At 37.7% G+C, this 21,998-nt stretch overlaps 1 protein-coding gene across 1 annotated transcript in view; it reads right to left on the bottom strand.

Moving 5' to 3' along the window:
• The window catches only part of SPOCK3 (SPARC (osteonectin), cwcv and kazal like domains proteoglycan 3), a 145,939-nt gene that overhangs the window by 2,180 nt on the left and 121,761 nt on the right, over positions 1-21,998 (bottom strand). Inside the window, exons 7-10 of the mRNA XM_058657472.1 lie at positions 11,652-11,771; positions 3,320-3,541; positions 1,125-1,187; positions 223-360 (exon numbers count right to left, since the gene is read on the bottom strand). Coding sequence (XP_058513455.1) covers positions 223-360; positions 1,125-1,187; positions 3,320-3,541; positions 11,652-11,771 — 543 coding nt within the window. The remainder of the gene's footprint in view (positions 1-222; positions 361-1,124; positions 1,188-3,319; positions 3,542-11,651; positions 11,772-21,998) is intronic.

Here is a 21,998-nt window from a genome sequence, read left to right as displayed (position 1 = left end):
AAGTAGGGAGAGTGACTAATTTCATTATCCTCATGTATCTAAATTATGCAACTTAGAGGCTCCCCATATAAGTTTTAATATGCTCGGAGTATTTTTATCAATCTTTCGATCACTCCTTCTATCACTATATATCCTGTGATAGATTCATATTAAACATTTCAACAAATGAATAAAGCTCTAAAGTGCTTTAACGTATGTTACACAACAAACATTTCTCCTTACCACAGTCTGTCACACCATTTGTTCTGGACCCCATGACTTCATTTCCGTATCTGTCCACACACCAGCACTGCCCAGCACTGCCATGGCATTGCGTTGGCTTGTAGTAGCCGTCTTCATCACACAGGGGGATGTACTGTCCTGTGAAACACATGCAAATACACGCAGTGGCTGAGGGTCAGTGAGGAGGCTGATGGCAAAGTGGATTCTCAGGTTTACAACGGAATGATGACCAATACATATATGCAACATTCCATCTTTAGGAGAAGCTAGGTGAAGAATGTATGACAATATACTCTCCTTGCAACTTGCTAGGAGTTTAACTTTTCCTTAACATTGCTAGTTAAAAATTGCATGTTGACAAGAATAAACATGTATTAGAGGTGATAGTTTACAAATTCTTTATAGGTAAATGTGGGTGAAATCTGAAATGATCTTTCACTTATCATATGTGCCTGACAATTCAATCGTTTGCATATACAAAACTGAATAACGAAAATAACTTTGACCATGTTTAAATGTCCCTGAAGTACATGGAGAATGAGTTCATCCTACCTATATAAGTCCTTGCTTTAAACATCATAGCCATCGATTGTTAAATTGTTGACCATGGAAAGAAAATTAAAGTTTCTGGTGATGTTTTCACTTCAGTATTGTTCAAATCACTTGTCCTATCTAATAACTTTCCAAATGAACATTATATTAGGGTAATAAAACAGACATAATATCTTTCAATAGGTAAGATAATAAAAGCAAGTTTAATGGCTTTCAAAAAGTTCATAAATTCTGTTGCTGAGATTCTATGCAGTCCGTATTTGTTGGATTAATATTGATTTTATGCTGTTGTTTCCCTGGGCTTATTTATGTGGGCAATAAAGCTTTCAGCAGAGTGATCTATTACTCACCTAGGAGCCTCTTCAGCCCTTGCCGCTTCTGAATGTTGCTCAGCTCCGTCTGGCAAGGTGGGTCTGCAATGACATAAAACTGTTACTTCAAGGATTGTGGGGAGGCAAAGAACGTGTCATTCCTATGTGACCAAACTTGTGCTTTTCGTTGCATGATTGTGGAAGACACGTGCACTGTAGTTGGGTTATGAATGAGGACAAAATTAGATAGGTAAAGAGATGATAGATAAATGTGTGTCTCTATAACCTATCAAATCTATCCTGATGTCTTCATGATCATCATCTGTTCAGACAGAAATACACACTTTCTGAAGTATTATTTGTAACAGATCATTGCTAGTAGTAGTACATCATCCTGGTTTTCCTCAGAATGACTGAATTGGATGATTCATAGAAATTATGTAGAACATAAACAGGAAAAATACTCATTTACTTTTAAAATGTCATTCAGTCTCACAATGTGAATCCACCTGAATGGCTCCTATCCACACAACACAAGTGACCCTCACAAAGGGAAGGCTTCTTTCAAATGGCATCAGAGCGCCAATTACACACATCAGCACTGTGTGATGTTAGAAGGCTTTGGTCTCAGCTGTAATGTCAGCTCACCATGCTGTCTGTCATTCTTCTCACTGGCGAGGGCTGGTGACTGCGTGGGGCACACAAAATTTCCCCCATGTCCACCGCCTCCAGCAACACTCGTCTCTAACTTCCAATGGCCCCTCACTGAATGAGCATGGCAGCCAGGCCCACAAGCTTAGTTTAATGGAACATTTTAGATTTCAGATAAATCTAAACAGTGTTGTGGATGAGGTGGCTCGATGAGATGTAATATTTGACTTTGAATTGTTTCCTTACCATCGCTGTTTACTATTCTACACGGAGGGTGAATTGCCCAACTAATTACTTCAAGTTTTAAACACAAAATTTGTTTCAACATCAAGGTGATGCAATAAGCAGATTTATCTCACAGGGCTTATGTTCCCTGATTGCGTTCCTGCCACACAGTGCTGTGCGTTTATGAAAAATCCTGAAGTATATGTTAGAATTGTAATGAAAAAATAAATGACTAGGATATAAAGTTTTGTTTAGTCACTGAATTCACAATTATTCTAAACCAATAAGAACTTCTTGTGTTGTTTCTGAAAATGACATATTTTGTGGTTCTTCATCCTAGATTTATACACTCACCTCTGGGATCTTTCACACACTATTCTATATTAAACATTGATAACACTCACTGCAACAATAGCGATGCACTTGTAGTGGCCTGTGCCAATTTGGAATAGAACAGAATGTCAGGGAAAAACACACGAACCGCTGTGTCTTTGCAATCATTACTAAATTATGAGATCCAGTTATAAAGTACCATGTTCACTCTCTTACCAATAATTTAAAACAGCCTTTACTATAGAAGGTACACCAAAGTTTCAAGCTTGTTTTTCCTTGTTTTGTTTTTTAGTTTTCCTCCTAAATTAGCATCACAGTTATGTATACAATTGCTTCCTTGGTTTTCCAAAATGTATCGCATTGCAGTTTTTGGATCTATTTCCCTATTCATACTTGACATAATTTTAACCGGCAGGCTCTGCACATATAACCTGTTCCGCTTTCATTTACATTCCCTAAAGAGGAAAGGGATGGCACACTCCAACACTTACCATGCCTACCTCTTCCAGAGTATGACAATACTTTTCTTGCTAAGTGATTTTGGAAAGTTTGGAAAACTAAAGTCATTTTAAAATCTAGCAAGTACTAATAGCTTTCTGGCGAATGCTGTGGTTCATTCAGTTCATTTAATAAGATCCCAACACAGAACATTAAAACTCCATAGCATGGTGAATAAAACAAAGCCATTTATTTTATACCACAGGCAAAGCAGATAGCAAATTACTTTTAATGACTACTTTTAATATCCGTGTTCTCATCTCTCTGAGAGAACTATGCTTCTTGGTGGTTCATAATAGAAACCATAATAAAGTACATTAATACACAATATTAATTACTATTTTTATCTTGTCTAGCATGTTTGCATCCTTAGTAGAATTTTTTCCAACAAGCTTCTTTTGGTTCTACTATTCAACACTCAAATCAGATAAAAAAGCTAATCAAAATGAGAGGGGCATAATCTGTGCTTCATTTTTTTTTGTGAAGGAATAGATAATATTTGAATCTGTGCGTTTCTCATCTTTTACCTTGCTGTCTCTGGAAGCAGTAGCACCATTCATTGTTAGATATCAAACTGTCCTTGTATGTGTCACAAGAATTGAAGAATGCCTTGGTACATTGCTCATTCTTGTCAAGGTAAATGCTTCCGAGCTCTGACTGGTCCAACAGCAGATCATAGTTTGTGTCAAGCCTGTTAAACATCCAACCAAGTGAATCCTTGCAAATTGGCAAAATACTGGTATCAAATCCTAAAGAGAAAGATAGCAACTGATTAGCTAAACGTAAAAGATGTCACCAGGAGAAAGCAAAACAAGTCATCCTAACACCTGAACAAAATAGGCACTGACTGAGGGGTCAGAGGAGCAGGACTTCCAATTCATCCTGGGCACCTCATTCCTGTCACAGTGCATATACCCACACAGACCTCGCTTCCAGTCACACTGCATATACCCACACGGACCTCGCTTCCAGTCACACTGCATATACCCACATGGACCTTGCTCCAGTCACACTGCATATATCCACACAGACCTTTCAGGACACTTGTGGGGAGTATTTGGCCAAAAGGCACAGGATCGGCATTTGGTCCAGCAGTTAAGTCATCATTTAGGATGCCTGGGTTTCAGAGTGGGGGGCTGGATTGGATTTCCAGCTCTGAATGGAGATTCCAGCTTCCTACCAATGGGAACTCCGGAGGGGCCACAGGGATGGCTGACACTCCTGTGTTTTCCTGCCACCCACAGTGGGGGGCCATGGGGACGACTGCACCTGGGCCTTCCTGCCACCCACAGGAGTGACCTGGGTCACAGCTTCTGGCTTTGGCCCTGTCAGCCTATGGGGAGTGAGCAAATGGGTGGGAGCTGTCGATCTCACTCTATCTTTTAATCAGTCTTTTAGTTGAATGACTTTTAAAAACAACCAGAAAGCATCTGTAAATGTTTAGTCATTAATCCAGTGGCAATTCGTGATATATTTATATTGTTTCTACTTTATAAGCTTTCTTTTTTTTTTTTTTTACAAAATTACATTGTGAAGAACATTACATATATCAAAACAATATTCTGTGGAATAATATTAATTTCCTATTTCATTTACAAAAATAAAAATACTATTATTTAAGAAAACACAATACATAACAGATAACTTCTATGTGGTCTGTAAGTGGCCTGAATAGTGTTTGGGAAACTAAATTCAATGATATATCTGTTTTGATGCAAGAAAAAATGAAACCCATGCACGTGAAGGTCTCCAAAGAGCTCTTGAGAGATGTGTTTTATGGGAAATCTATGCACAGATTTCAAATTATGTGCACCAACATAAACTTCTTCTAATTTCACGTTACATGAGCTCCTCTTTGCATTTTCATGTCCTTATATATTTGCGAAGCAGAGAAACAGAGTTTACGCCCACTGGCTCATTTTTCCAAATGCGCTCAAAGTCCAGCCAGGAAGGAACTGTGTCAAAGCAATGAGCTGGGAATTGAAACTAGGTCTCCTAGTTGGTGATAGGAAGTCTGTTACTTGGCTCTCATTTCCACTTCCTAGAACTCTCATCAGCAGGGAGCTGGTAGGGTTGTGAATCTAATCCAGGCGACACAGGCATCCTATTGCTTGGCAAAACTCCTGGTAAAACTACGATGCTTGTAACATTTCACATACACCTATAGAAAAAAGGGTGAACAATCACTGAAAAATGCGGTCAGCTACACTGCCTTGTTACACTGAAGGCAATTCCTTCATTATAAATATGCAACAACTGGAAGCTGCAGGCAGCATCAGCTAGGGGAGACCGCAGAGCAAGTGGAGAGATGTCAGAACAATGTGTCTTCCAGTTCTGCGCTACGAAAGAGGGCTTGTTCCTGTAAGCCTCTGATCTTAGAAGCTCAGTGCCATAACTAGCATCGGGGAAAACTCAGAATTGGAAACCACTTGAGATGTTTTTCCAACAATTCTCATTTTTTTCCATGTGTATGGATTGTAACATGTGTGCTGCTTAACCTGTTTCTTATTTGCTGTTTCCCAGTAATTATAACTCAAGTAAATGGGCATAGAAGAGTGTGTATTTTGGAGAAGGAGAAGCTTCTGGCCAGTGATCTTTCTCCCTATCTGATCCTTTTCTTCTGTAATAGTCCTAACTGGATTATCTTGCTCTGCTGAAGTAATGGTTTTCATATTTATGTGAGAAACACCAGATCTGTATGGGTCATCTCAGTTGGAGCTGTCAGCACATGATATCTGGGTTGTCTGCCAAATTTCCAAGGGAAAATTAAAAGATACTGAGTGGAGGAATCCTGAGATCAGAGCTAGGAATTGAATTCTGAGAATCATTTGTAAATATTTTACATTTTAAAATGGACATTGACCAAAGCTAATAAAACACCCATTTTAGAGAAAAGAAAAGAGAGCTGGAGGATTACCAATGTTTAGATATTACACTAATGGCAAGACGCAGAAGGCACAGCCAATAAAGCAAAAAGTGGTCTATTTGTTCACTGCTGCTTCTGAATGAGAACAAACTCACCAAACAGTATAGATTTAAATCTAATCTGCAAAGAATGACAAATGAATTAATTGCTAGGTCTATACCAAGCACTGTCAAGTGTGGGTTACATGTGCGTCAGGAAAGTAGATACAGGACAGATATGCATATGGACTTGACAACAAATGCCAAGTGCTGGAGTATTTGCTACAGAACAGAGAAGACAGAAGCGCCAGGAATCCTCAATAAAGCATAGAAAAAGTGAGGTGAAATCTGAAAAAAACTACAAAGAGTGAGAACAACACTGGCACTGTTGATGTTCAAAAATGAATAGGAAGCCAAGGCATGGCACAGAGGAGGATTTTCTGCTGGGTCTCACAAGAAAATATTGAACATTATGTTTTTAAAAAAATGATCTCTAAGAAAATATTCAGTGAATTTGTCATCTTTTTACATAAGATTGAAAACCCTGGATGGTAAAAGCTGAGCAAGTGCTCAGGTGGTGATGTCACCCAAAAGAATCTATATTCTTCATGAACAGCGTCAGACCTGGGTGATGGAAATGATGTGGGAAGAAAAAGAGTGAGGCAACACTCACTCAAGCTCTCATCTAAGAAACAGTGCTGGCAGGCCAGGCCAGAGATGGGCCGTCGCTTGTGGAAAGAACAGTACCAGCACCTGGCATGTCACCTCTCCTTAGAGCTGCCATGTTGGACAGAATACATATTAACAAAGAAAAGATTCAATTAATGATATAAAAACTACAAAGGAAGCAATTTTATTACTGTTTTCAAAGCATTTATCTGAAATAATTCATATAGGTAGAAATAAGAAGGTGGAGGGGGCATGGACAATATACATTTTTTAGCTGCAAGGCATGTAACTATTACGGACAAAGCTGCAACAACTAAATGCTGCCATGCTAAACCGTGGGTACGACTTTCAAATTCTAAGTGGTTATCAAAAATGTCAATGGCAATTTAAGCAAATTCAAAAATCAGAATTTGAGTTTTGTTTAGAATCGTGCTCTACACTCTTGAGGAATAGTGGTTTTTCTACTTCCTACTTGTTAAGTTCTTCAATTAATGGAGGGTTAAGCTCGTGATTATAAAATAAACTGAAACTATGCCATTGCCCAAACTAAGAGAAAAAGTAAAGGAAAGGACAGGAAAGTGTGTCAAGTGGGAAGCTCTGTACACACATGGAGTTTATTCTCCTTACCTGAATAAAGCATTTAAAAATAACAATTCACCCGGACACAAATTTCTCCGGTGACAGCAGTTATCAATATAATTCACTTTAAGTTTCAAGTACTTGTATTGACTTATCTCAGGCTAAGTTATTTATGAGCACAAAAAGAAACTAAAATGCTTATTCAGAAACGGAGCAATAAAAGTGGCTCTACGTTGGGGGAACATTGTTTAACTATTCAGGTAAAGTGAACTGGGGAGACAGTCTGTGCAAGCAAGTGCATGCAACTTGCTGTCTTGGTGCATAAGTGCAACATAGGCAGTTACAGGTATCTGAACAAATCTGGACATTGATTTAATGCTACATGAATTCAGAGGATCTACTGAGAGGCCACATAATTAGTCCAATCATTGAGGTTTCCAGGTCCATCACACCTGGACTCAACTCTCAGCTTTGCCACTAATTGTGTGATTTTGGGCTTTAGCCCCAACCTTCTTTGACTATAAAGTGAGGTCTACTACTCCTTAGTGCTGGGCTCAACCTAAAGGCTAAATTTGTTAGTCCTTCCTTTGGAAACACCAGGATCCTCTATGGGTGTCTAATAAAAATGAAATTGCCAGAAACCTCAATAACTAGCACTAATGTTATAAGCAATAATCGGCATCTTTCATTGTAGCACTTAAAACAAGATGAGAAAGATCATCTAACAACTTTAGACACCTTTGTTTTCAAAAGAACAAGTTCCCTGCTATTCCTAGAAGGTTTCTAATTTCATTAAAAAGATTCACTGTTTTTCAGCCTTCTGATTCTAAATTCAATCGTCCTCATAATGTGAAGACAGCATGACACAAAGACAGCTCTATCTTGGTGAGAAATTAGAATGTATTTACCTTGGGGGTTGAAATAATTCTCTCATTTTCTCTGACTAAGGAGAACATGTAAGTAAGGAAGCAAAAATAAGACATAATCTTAATCTGGTCCAGGCTGCTAATCTGAAATTTTACATATGATGCTTATTCGGATGCCTTCTAAACCGAACAAAGGAAACTTAACAGATTATTACTTTCAAAGAAGTGTATGTCCTCTGTCGCAAAAGTGTCACAAAGCACTTTGGTGCAGTCTTTCTGCCATTTAATTTTTGGACATTTAAATTACAAAACAAAGTAAGGAAGTATAAACTCCAAAAGATTCAAGGCATACTTATAAAAAAAAGCCTCAATCATTTTTCATGGCAATGATAGTATTAGAGACCCAATAACATAATCTACATCAACTTATTAACATAAAATGCATTTTTTAAATTGTAGTTCTTTTCTGGGATATTTCTGTTTCTCTTAGATAGGTCTAAACTAGATGCAAGAAGTCTTTCCTTTTTAATAAGAAGTATATTTACAATAAAAAAATTGACAAGATTTCATCAACTTGCTGAGTTTCTTAAGAAAGCTATTTAATTATTGACCTTCTTTTTGGTCCAACTGTTAAATGATTAAATACATAAACCAATAAAGATTCAAATATTCATCTCATTTTCTTGACTATTGGTTGTTCAATTCCTTCTGCAAAGACTAAAATAATTTGGGTAGATACAATTTCAGTTTTGTGGTATATTAGTTTTGACAGTTAAATAAATTTATTAAAATTATTAGTAGAAAAATATTCTTTTCATTATATCTTAGGTATTTAGCAAAGCAAAACAAAGGCTTGCTTAAGGTTAACTATATAGTAACATTGATTTGACAACTCGTGAATGAAGTTAGGTAGCTGCTCTTTATAAATCCATATTCTAAATTAAGGGTACATTAACTTTGAAAGGCATTGTGCCAGCAAGTCTGGGCTCCAATCCCACCACTGCTACACTCTTTCTGTCCCAGATACTGCATTTCATCCAATGAGCATGAGAGCAGCTCCAGACAGCACGGTCACTCAAAAAAGGGCAGGTATCACACGTCTTCCGATATTAAATAATCTTCATGCACAATACAAGATTAATAGACATAAAGGTAAGCATGCATCTAGAGAAACTGTATAATGGGGCCTATCATACCAAGAAGTATGCATATCTACTCCCGAATAAAGGATGGACTCCCAAGGAAGCTGTTAAATATATCTTGACAATAGGATGCTGGACTTCGTAACACTCTATAGCTGCAGGGTCATGATATGCTTAAACAGCAGAGTGATGGACTTTTGACTGTTGCTGAAGGACTATACTATTGTAAGAAAGTACAATAAGAATGAAGATGACGGAAAGGGAAATCCCTGAGCCTCAAGAACTGTATCATGAAAAAGATAAATTTAGAAAAAAATCAAGGAATGCTTAGATTAAAAAAAAAAAAAATGTCGGGCCTGGCACAGTAGCCTAGCACCTAAAGCCTTTGCCTTGAAAGTGCCGGGATCCTATGTAGGCCGGTTCTAATCCTGGCAGTCCTACTTCCCATCTAGCTCCCTGCTTGTGGCCTGGAAAGCAGTGGAGGATGGCCCAAAGTCTTGGGACCCTGTGCCCGCGTGAGAGACCTAGAAGAAGCTCCTGGCTCCTGGCATCGGATTGGCTCAGCTCCAGCCACTGCAGCCCCTTGGGGAGTGAATCATCAGATGGAAGATCTTCCTCTCTGTCTCTCCTCTCTGTATATCTAATTTGCCAATAAAAATAAAATAATTCTTTTAAAAAAGTGTTAAATGAAATAGTGGAACACCTAGGTTAAAAAATGTGTCAAATTTGTTAACTGATCACTCAATAAACTGTTACTGAATCTCTCTGATGCTACAAGATCTTTCCCAGTAACTAAAAATTTTACAGTTAAAAAAAAATCTGGCCTTTGTCCCCTGAGGGCTTACATTTTACACGGAAATGAGGGAAAATCTTGCTAGACAATTTGATATCACAGAGCAATGCATGCTGCCAAACACGCAATGACAGCGTGAAGAGGAGGGACCTGCTCCGTGGGTGTGGCTGTTTCCTCAGGAGAGGAAAGAGACACTTGCTGATGCAAACTTGAGCCGCACACCGTAGGAAGTGAAAGAATGAACCTGGGGAGAGAACATTTCTAGGACAAGTGAGCCGCAAGTGAGAATCATTGGTCAGTCCCGTGAGACGTGATGCCAGTCGGAAAGCCCTGTAACACCTCTGAGAGCCACAGAGAGGCCAGTGAGCTGCGATCATGCCACATTCCTGACATATCCTAGCAAAGTCTGTCAATCTGGCTTACGGGTAGAAAAGAAATGTAGCAAGAGATCATATTGACCATTCTGTGCTCAGCTTAAGTATGATTTTTAGCTATGTAATTAATATATCCAACGCTATATAGTCTATAAAATGCTGCATAAGAGCATTAGGATAAAGGAAAATGAAGGATGGTGTAGGTTATCTCTTTTTCACTCATTTAGACAAAGTGGGGGAATTACACCAATAGATAAAAGTACATATTACCTGTTCAAAGAAACCAATTTAGACTATGAAAATATTACAAGCTAACATACATAAAAATAATGAAGCCTTAGATGACATTTACTGGGTTCACCCTCATAAAACCTATTACTTGGCCATTTTAAAATAGATAAACTCACAAGAAAATTTCACAATTCAAAACAAATGAGTGAAGCATTTTGGGAACATGAATCTAGCCAGCTGTTACTGTGGGATTTGTTTAACGCTGCCCTCGTGCACTGAAGGAGAAAAAGACAAATGTCACCAGATGCTGGGAGGGCGACACCTTTGGTACCATTTCACCTGAAATGAGATGCGGCTCAGAGCCGGTGCCACGGACACTTCTCCCTTGCATTTTAGAACGGCAGTTACTGTCTTTGAAAAAAACTTAGTCTGTGTTTCAATATTCTTTTAAAATGCTTTCTATATTCTTTTCTCATTTTAAATAAAAATCTTTTTACATAATATTAGCCAAATAATACAAAATAAAAACCTCAAAAATAAATGCAAAATGCCTATTTCAATTTCAGTTTCCATTTCGAAGGATTTTAGAAAACAATTGTGGATGGGCTGTCACAGTGCAATAAGGTTCCACTTGTGACACTGGAATCACCTTTTCAAACATTTGTTCCAGTCCCGGCTGCTCTGCTTCCAATGTGTGGGCAGTACTATCCACGGGAGAGACTCGAGAGTTCCAGACTCCTAATGGGTTGGACCTGCTCTTAAGGCCATTTGATGAGTGAACCAGCAGATGGAAGCTCTTTCCTTCCATATCAGCCACTCTGCCTTTCCAATCAATAAGCCTTAAAAAGAGCTTGAGAAATCATACAGATGACAGAACTCTGCATGGATGCTGAGACTCATCTGCATTTGTTTGATCTGCCAATACTTTTTCTTGTCTCCTGATCCATTTCACAGTCAGATTAGAGTCAGCCGACCTTTCAAAGGCTAAAATTGGGGGAATTTATTTGTTTCAGATAAAAATCTAGTCACTCCATAATTCTTACTTCAACTAAATGTCATTCTATTCTTGGGTAACATTCTTTCTTATTCAACAGGAAGCTTAATGGTTTCCAAGGAGATACTATCCACATTTCAACTTATGGCCAATTATTTATTTCCATGCAAAATACTATGATTATGCTATAAGTAATCACACAATTTTGAGTTTTGTTCAGCATAAGTCAAGAATAAACATGGAAGGATCTGCTCTGCTCTGAAGTAAGTCGCCAGAAGTTAGCGCTCATCATGTGTAGACATCTTACTGCTTCTCTCCGGCCTCAGGAAGGCTTTGGTCTTCTTGATCTGGCTTCCACTCTCATGGAGGGCCTTGAACCAGTCCCGTAACCTGTTTGCCACCTCTCTGAACTCCAGGTCACTGCATGCTAGAAGCAAAGAGAAACAACAAAAATACTGAAGAAAAGCAGCATTATACCAATTCTATTACTCAAATTATTTCAATAAGCTGAATGTTACAGTGGCTAAAAATAATAAAATATCTAATTGCACTGCAATGTTTTCAAAATAAAAATAAACACGCATTACATTGCAGTAAGAGGTAATGCAATGACATCATTTTATTTAACAAAGGAACACAAGTCAAATAATTTTACTTTACTCCTCCCAGGCATAAAACGCTTGGTTAAAACTTCTAATTGATAATCCAGTACAAATTTTTGTATAATATCTATATAATGAATTTTGTTGTGATAAAAAGGTGGTAGTCAATCTGAGAAGACGGTGAATCCAAAATGCATATTTACTAGTCACACTTAATAAACAAATTATGAATCAAATCCTTCCTTCCTCTATTCAATCCATACAGAAATAAAAAATTATGAGCATACGCTGTTTGTATGAGGTTCAATGTTATGCTCTTACCGTTGTTAAATATGGAATAACATGAACAATATTATCTGATATTTGGAAAGAGTAAACTATCACAAAACTGAATCTTAGAATTTAAATATTATTACTATATATAAGTACATGATATGTGTGTACATATATATATATATAAAATTGCATTTTGTTATCATTAATAAATCTAGCAACAAGGGGGCTGCAAAAAGTCTTTGAAAATGGCATTAAAATATAAGGTTATGTTGAAGCAGATTGTTAAAATCTGTGCATATAAGGGAATTTCAAAAAGTGACAAAACATGCATTATTTTAAAAATGCAAGTACTTCAAAATATCTTTTAAAAAAATAAAATCTTTCTAAATTTATTTTTCTATTAAGTTTCTATTAAGTACTGTTCTACTCGTGGAAGACGTATGTGAAGCCAGTTAAAATAACTCCAGTTAGGTAACCCAAATTAACCAAAGCAAGAAAGTGGGAGGAAGTTCCATTTTTCCTACTTTTCCTCAAATCATTCATTATACATTTGTACCAATTTTCAAAAATATATATGTTCAGTTTGTTTAAAAAATAATTCTTGATGAACTAATGCTTAATGTTTGACTTCATAAATTCTCTTCCACAGAGTTTTATCATGTAGATTCATCTTATTTTACAAGCACATGAACTGATACTGTGGAATCTTCACTCAGCACCTTGGTAAAATAGTCTACTTACAGCAAGGTTCCTACACTCACTGAGCTGTTCTTATTATGCAGATACAGTCTGAAATCATTAATCAAATTAAACTTTTATGCACTGAAATGGAACTGTAATCAAAATAAGGATAAAGTGTAAAAAGCAGAAAGTGCATTATACTTCCATTTGTGTAAAAAGGGAAGATTCATTTGTTTGCATATGCCTAAAGTATTTCTGTAGATGCCACAGATTAACACAAATTCACCTCTGTGGTGGTGATTATGGGGCAGGAATGTGGCAACACAGAAAACATTTCAACATAGGTACTTTACTACTCTTAAAAGTTAAAACATACTAATGCATTACTTATTAAAGCAAACATTAAAGAGAAAAAAGCAGAGTTAAATTTATCTAATAAATTATCTGCTGAAGAATGAAATAAAGTTGTTTGAACAGATTGCCACCAAGTAGTATTTAATATTAAGAAACTTTAGCTCTGTGACACCGTGCTTACCATGCAAAGATGCTGCATGACTTTTATGAGGGTAGCGAATGCTTTCAAAGAATATCATCATTTAAAGGGTTTTACTCAAATGTGAGACTAGGTATACTTCTACAATAGAATACCATAGCTTATATTTCAATACAGTATTACATGAGTATGGATTTACTTCAGTTTTTGGAAAACAGAATTAAAAAACGTTCAAGGAGGTTCCCCCCCCCTCACTTTAGAGATGCATTGGTCATTCTGTAGTATATTGTTAACTTCATGTTCATTTACATTTTCAGTTTCTCTCCTAGTTGTGGACTGTGTTTTCTGGCTCTGTATTTAAGGGGACGTATAACAGAAGTGTAGCAGAGACTGATATGTCTAGAGGTGGAGACATAGGGCAGTATGTCTCTTTGCATCCAGATCAAAGAAGGACTTCCAATGAAGCTGTTGAATATATCCTGACAGTAGGATGCTGGACTCTCCGACATTGTCCATGCTCACAATGTTGGGAAACACTTCAATAGCGGGATGGTGGATGTATGACTGTTCATCAAGGACTACCCTTCTTAATACCAGAGGAGAAATCTTTGGGGGAGGGAGGCAGGGAGATGTTTGGGGAGAGGGATGGGAAATCCCAGAGTCTATGGAACTGCATCTCTGAGCTTGTTAGCATAACACCTGAGTACCAGATGGTAGGGTGTAGCCTCTTTTGAAGCTCAACTATCCATAGGAACATGACCAGGTGAACAGAATTGAAATGGAAACTGAAGGTAGACAACTCCATTTATTAATAATATTCGTAAACTCAAACACAAGCATATTAGCTTCTATTATAATGTTAGCTTAGTAAATTTATGCTTTCTTGTCCAAATCATAGGCATTTTGTGGCAAATCAGGTATTTGTAATTCAGAACAACTCCTACCACATTAAACTAGAATAGCATCTTTTCTCTAATAGAATGGTATGATGCATTAGTGACATATTTAAGCAACTGCCTGCAATGGTCCAGGATGAGCCAGGCCAACTCCAGGTGACAAAAGCTCCTTCTGGGTCTCCCACACAGATGTGAGGACTCATACATTTAGGCCATGTTCCTTTTTTTTTTTTTCTAGATTAGTAGTAGGGAGTTGGATTGGAAGCGGAACAGCTAGGACAGGGAGCAGAGCAGTATCACACTTGGAGGCACGACAAGCTGCTCACAACGCCCTAAAACGCCTACGTTTAAAGATTTATTTACTTGTATATTTGAAGGGTAGGACAGAGGAAACGAGAGAGAGAGAGAGAGAGAGTTCTGCTGTCCTCCGAGGTGCATTAGCAGGGACGTGAACTGCAGAGGCCTGGATAAGAACCAGCGCTCTGAGGCAGAATGCAAGCTGAAGTTTAACGAATAGAGCCACAGGTTCCTAACACACCTTATCTGAAAGGGATAATAAATAATGAACAACGATGGAATGATTTCAGCACATTTAGTTTCTTCCATGAGCAAGTTTAGTTTCGGAAACCTCAGCACAACCTATTCATTAAAAAAATATATTTTAAAATTTGCAAATGTCTTTTTTATTTCCCAGGATTTTTTCTAACAATTAATTCATTTAATTTAAAATTGGCAATGATTTATGTGAAATCACTGGGCCAACTGGTGATGCTTGCCAAGTCAGAAGCTTCAAACCACACACTTCCTGAACTTAATTAAACTTCATAAATATAAAATTTAATAAAGATATTTTGTAACTATTAACTTATTTATTAATACTGTTTTTTCCCTTTGCATGTTAGAGTTAATAAATAATCTGCTCAAGACTCAAGTCTTTCCATAGGTTTCATATATTAAATAGATATGCTCTGCTTTTTATTATTAAAAATAAAAAAACTGAAAATTCTCTTTCCCTTGCTGGAAATGATGGCTCTTGGCTATTGGTCCCTAGACTCTTGATTTTTTTCCAGTGTATGCTGTGATTCAGTACCTCAAAAGCCCACTAAAATCAAACTCAAATTTATACACATGCATTTATTTTTAAAACAGTGCAAAAAAGAGTTTTTAGCAGTTAGCACCTGCCTGGTTTGCACAGATTCAAACCTTTCTAACAGGTGCTATAAATTGATTACATGTGGTCTTACAATGAAAAGGTGACCAGCCACTGCTGTCCACTGAAATTCTCTGATGGGGAAGTCCACTTACGCACATCAGTTCCCTGTCCAATGCTGTCTTGCCTGTTCCCTTGTCCTGCTCTGTTTATTGCAGAGATCCCAAGGGCTACCTAGCGCTCTTCACTGTCCAATGCTCTCAGGGCTTGTCCTCGCCTGCAAACTCCTTCAGCTGTTTCCCTAAAGGCTTGCTTATCACTTCCTCTAGTAGCTGTGTCTCTGGTTTGCACAACACCCCAAACCTCAGGAAACTGCCAACATACGTCCAGCAGATTTTTACCAATAGAGTAGAGTCTTCAGAACCCTGAGCTATTTAAACTTAAAATGGTGGATGCTAACTCCCCGATAATTTTCCCATTCTTTTACAATTGCAGAGTTTGAATCTTATTCCAGAGTATGCCTCATCTTACATCTTTTAGAATTAACTCCATTAAATTTTCTGGGACAATGCTTTTCTGAATGAGGGTGTAGAAGACACAGGAATGTGAGTCCACTGGGGACTTTCCTTTAGTAGTTATCGCTGCCTCCTCCATGGTTGCTGGAACTGGAGAAGCCCATGTTTTGTTGCACATTTCCTTGGGAATAATGTTGAACACACAAGAGCAGAAAGGCTAGACTCTGTGCCTTGGTTACAATATTTACTGAATCCCTCAAACTTGAACACCTCTCTCCAAATAGTGTGAAAAACAATAAATCTCATTATTTTTACATGGTTTGATTTGACAGTTTATATTCTTGCTGGGAGAATTACCCTAATTTGATGTACTTTGCAAAAGTTGGATTGCCACTGGATAAACAAATTAAGCCTACTCTATGAAGCTGAAAATACAAAAATAACAATATTAATCTCTGAAAGAATGGAATCATTTAATTAGGCAAGACTATGGAATAATCGTTCGGCCTTGAAATATTTCATTTATTCAGACATTGTACTGTGCAATCTATTTTACACTTACAAGAAAGCTAAGGCTTCAAGTACAGATGAGCTGTGGAAATAATAGAAATCACTCTAATGTGATTAATAAAGTAGGTAATCAAAGAACCCATTTGATGAAGAATTCAATTAATGCTAGATTTGACTTCATGCTACCTTTTATAATGGATTCCAATGTCATTCTGCTAAGTTTTCTGACATACAAAAAGTATAAGAACTGTATTATGATTCAAATATTTTACTACCAAGTTTATTATTATACATCACAAATATGACTTTAATGGTCTCTCATAACATGTAATGATATTTTTTCCATAAGAACATTGTAATACACATTGACACTGAGCTACACCTTGACCTCTGTTGACTTAAAGCTTGCTCTTTCTTTCCTTTCTTCCTTCCTTCCTCCCTTTCTTTTTCTTTTCCTTTCTTTCTGATGTAGTTTCACGGGCTCAGGAATTTCCTGTATCCTCTCTTTGTAATTCCCCTCCTCCCACTGCGTTCCTCTATATTATTAAAACAGTTTAGAGTTTCAAATACAGTTACAAGTCCACCATTCTATTTAAGTGTACCCTGACACTGCAGCTTTAGACAATGGTCCAAAATCCAGCATCCTACTGTCAAACATATTCTGCTGGAGTCTGTGTGCAATGGGTGTGGATGACACAAAGGTGTGAAGAGAACAACTCCCCTGTTGGCAAGGCCACGAGGAGCTTCCAGCTGTGTGACAGGACCTGGTAGATGTCTCTCCAACCACCCTGATTCAATCTCATCCCATTTTGCATGGACATTCAACCACCCCGCTAAGAATTCTGTCATCTATTAAGGCACTGTGGTTTGCTCCTGTGAGATGGTTTTTGCAACCAATGTGAGCTTGGGAGTTAATGTTGCTGATCACGTCTTGGTGAGTGGGCCTTTAACAATTTGCACACAGAGGTACAATTAACCCCATGCCATTTCTGGACACCTTATTGTGTGCCTACCCACTGACCCAGAATCTGGCCCAGAAACGTAGTGCACCTTCAATTTATGATCTCTCTATTTTTATAATTTTATATATTTACATATTTTATAATTTTATATTTCTTGGAGCGATGTAACAATAAAACACAATTTTTATCTTAATGCATTCCTTTTTAAAAATCTTCTTTTCTCTAAGTTTATCTAATCCTTCCCTTCTAAGTAATCTTTGTGTTTCAGATTGAGCTATATTTGACCTGTCATTCAGGCCTGGGTGAGAGTTTATTGTGGTTTGATCATGGTTTGAACGTGTTCCTCACTAAAGTATTGAAATATACTTTGTAAAGATAAATTCATCTGACAGAGTAACAAAAATGGGGGAGAGAAACAAAGAGATCTTGCATCTGCTGATTCACTCACCAAAGGGCCACACTGGTCAGGGCTGGACCAGGCCAAAACTCCTGGAACTCCATCTGAGTCCTCATATGGATGGCAGGGGTGCAAGTGTTCCCAGGAGTGCCAGAAGGAAGCTAGATTGGCAGTGGAGCAGGAGAGATAGAACTGGTACTCAGATATGGGATGCAGGCATTGCTGGTGAAGTTTGACCAACCGTGTCACCAAACTGAACCCTAATGTTTTGCGATTCAATGACTGATTTCAGACACTGATATTTAAAATTTCATCCCACTGTGGTGTTTAGAGGAAGACCGCAAGTAGAGACCAGTATTGTGGTGCTACCTCTATGGATGAATCTTCGTGACTTCATGAGAGAAGAGATCACAGTGCATGCACTGGTTACCCATCTCTTGCAGTTGGGTCCCTGAGACCTTCTGAACTTTCCAGTACCTATAAGCAAGTGATATTCTATTTTATGTTGTGTCGGTTTAATTATCTGAAGCTTAAAAGAAAATGCAGGCATAGAGGTTTTGGCAATCCCTAAATCAATTCACACTTTATGTTTTTGATTATGTTTTTACTTAGTTGTAATCGTGCCAATATCAGAGAGTTTGTGGAGCATGCAACCTGAAAATTAACTCATCTGTTGATAAGGAACTAGTAATTCAAATTATTAGGATTAATTATAAGTGAAGGCTTCCATAAGACATAATCTTTGACAAGACATTAAGTGACTATATAAGTGCTTTGTAAGATGATTTCTAGGTTTTGAAAGGGAAATGGTAAAAGGGAATTAGAGAATTGTTGCTTGCTTGATGACAGCTGTGTGCAGTCACTGGGAACAACTATGTGGTAAGCACCCAGAGTGGCAGACATGATGACATTTAACAGAATTAAGCAGTAGTTAATAATAGATGTCTTTATCATTCTGTGCCCTTGGATTCTCCAATAGCAAGTTCTACTGTGGTTATGATAAAAAATACCAATATTGTGTATATAACAGAAAACTATGCTCAGTTGCCACTTAGCACTGTCCAGGGGAGAGGAGGCCTAGGCCGGTAAGTAGGGAAAACAATGGCAAAACCCACACAAGTATCAAGCTCTTACATCAGGAAAATGTATTCAATTTTTTCCAAAATTATTGGCTGTATTTCCAATAATTTTCCTCTACCACACATTCTAAATATTGTAGAATTTAAGTTAAATATAACTTAATTCTTTGTGAGTTCAAAATACAGAGAAAGATGAGTCATAATTTGTAGGTTCCATGGCATCATCTATAATTTCTCTAAATGACAATAAATGTTTATATGCCAGGATTTTCTGTGTTTCTTTGTATTCAATTAGAAAAATGACATGATTTTCTAAACACAATTTGGCCTGGATTTATTCAATTTTGTCCCAACATTTCTGGAGGAAAAATATTTATTATCAGCAACACATAGGGATTAGATGCTATTGTGTTGCTTATCATATTATGTGGGCAACAATTTTTCTCAGTTATTGCTCTACGCTGGGAGCGCTATAATGGTATCATATTACTTATCTCCCAAGACACACGGATTATTTTTATCACAGGGCTTAATCATATTTTCAGGATAAAAAGCTTTCTCCTTGACATTGCAGTGGTGGGAAAGTGATTATTCTGCATGGCACAAGTGCGAAATAAACACTTATATTGGTAGATTTTTCATTTTATCACACTGAAACAATACTATGCCTAACAAGCAGCTCTCATTGCAGGAATTGCACGTGGCATCTTTGAATGAAGAAAGTTCTTCCATTGACGATTGATTGTCAGTTCACTCAGCTTGTTCTTAATGGCTGGGAGTCCACAGGAGCAGGGTCACCAGAGTGGTCAGAACCATTCCAAAAAGAAATATTTCTCTTGGTATTGCTGATGATATCATGCTTCTCGGTTAAATACTACTTGGATCTGAAATACTGGAAATCCAGTGAAAGTGTTTATTTCTGACATTTTTTTAGCAAGTTTATACTGTTGAGGGTTACAAGATGATTCAAAAAATCGTCGTTGTAAAGAAGTATAGTGGTACTCAGAGCTTGCCAGAAGGCAGAGGATGTGTCTGTTTGCTACCACCCCATTTGCATTCAAAAATAAGACTACAATTTTCATATAAATATATTTATGTCAAATGGACTGCTTTAATTGTCCCTTTGTCCATCATTGCTAACTCTGGGATTTACAGCTAGAAAATCGGTTTAAACAAACAAAACTTCACAGTTATTATTCTCCTGTCCCTTGAAATAAGCATTTTTGAGAACTTCAATTTGGGAAGCAAGCGGATTTTAAAATGTTCACAAACCCAGGGGAAAATTTCCTGGCACAGAGGGCTTATTTAAGTATTCCAGAGATGAGTGGGAATTCCAGTCCTGACTATTTGCCTTCCAATTTGGCTCCCTTTAATGCACTTGGGAAGACAGCTGAAGATGTCCATGTGTGCCATGGACCCCAGTATCCATGTGGGAGACCCTGATAAGAGTCCCTGGCTTCAGGCGGAGACCGGGTTCAGGCCACCCTTTAGTAGGCAGCAGGATGGGAAGAAAAATGAGAATTCTCCTGTTTCTCCCTAATTCTGCCTTTCAAATAAACACAGTTGTTAAAAGAAGAATCCCATACTGCAATTCTCTGGAGTAACACAATGGAAACTATTATTTTAGTTTATTTTTCTAAAATGACCAAGTTATTTTGTCATTTGTAAAATAAATTTGGCGGGACCCTATGTACAAAAATTCTTCTGTTTGTTTAATACTTGATGCTTTGGCGTTGTATTTTCATAGTTTATTATTTTTATCCATTCCTTTTCATCATTTTTTAAAAAAAATTGATACCGTTTACATAGTTGAAAGGAATGCATGCCCATGTGGGTCTCTGGTTAGGGTAGGGAGGGTCCAGGTGTGCAGGAAAGTGTGTGGGACACCAGTTTCAACTTTTTTTTCCTCCTGTGTCTGCAGTGGGAGAAGCAGAGGAACATACTCGCCGTTGTTAAACTTCACCAGCACCTGGACATGGGGGACGGGCATCTACCTGATGACTCCTTAGCGACCCCAACGTGAAGAAGAGTGTTCAGATGGCATGATAGCGCTCTTGGTGTAGAGCAATAACTGAGAAAAACTGTTACTAACAATGTCTATTAGGCCTTTTCCAAGTTGTGGAGGAAACTGATGAGAAATTTAGAATCAAGATTGGCCTGATGTTTTGAAAACAGTCAAGAAAGTTCCTAAAGGAATCTAAATGTAATCTTGAAATCTGGTAGTGTGAAATCCACTTCATTTCTTATTTTTCAAAATTATTTCAGCTATCCTAAATGCTATACACTTCATTTGCATTTTAGAACCTGTCAACTTGTACTGAAAATAAACAAACAACTAAATGCAAGAACAGTTTTAGGAATTTAAAATGTTTTTTACTGTGTAGAATGTAATAAGGAACTTATGCAGCAATGTCATTTTAGCAATATTGAGTACTATGATTCATTACAATTCACTTCATATTTTCATTTATTAAGTATTCTTTTTAAAAACACTTATTATTTGGAAGGCAGTAGTGGGGAGTAAGGGAAACATAGATAAACAGAGAGAAGAATGAGTGTTCCATTTCCTGGCTCACTCCCCAAACAGCCTCAGGGTGGTGGGGAGGATGTGTCAGGCTACACAGGTGCCAGGAACCCCATCTGGTTCTCAGGCTGGGTGTCAGTGGCCCATCGGCTCAGACCACCTTCTGCAGCATTTCCAGGCTCATTGACAGGCTGAATTAGACCTGAGCACCACTCGGATATGGGGCACCAATGTGGCTTGATCTGATACACCAGAATGCCAGCCCCCTAAATTCTTTTTATATTATGCACTGATGTTTCATACTTTTAATACAGTAATTGGATCAAGAAAACCTTCACTTCCTGCAGGAAGTCAGCATCAGCCTCACCTTTTCCATTACCCAGCCGACTTTATGCAGTATTCCTCAACTGCTTAGATTCCCAGTGATGCCCTCTAGGTCAGGAGTTTTCTTTATGGGAAAAACTTTCAATTATAAATTAGACTTTCTTAAATATGTGTAAAGGGCTATGTAGTTTTTCCAAGTGCAAATTTCTTTTTGAGTGAGTTTCGGTAGTCTGGTTTTACAATTC

Source organism: Ochotona princeps, chromosome 32 (genome assembly GCF_030435755.1).
Source record: "Ochotona princeps isolate mOchPri1 chromosome 32, mOchPri1.hap1, whole genome shotgun sequence".
In the NCBI taxonomy this organism is placed as follows: domain Eukaryota; kingdom Metazoa; phylum Chordata; class Mammalia; order Lagomorpha; family Ochotonidae; genus Ochotona; species Ochotona princeps.
This window is presented reverse-complemented; position numbering and strand designations above follow the sequence as displayed.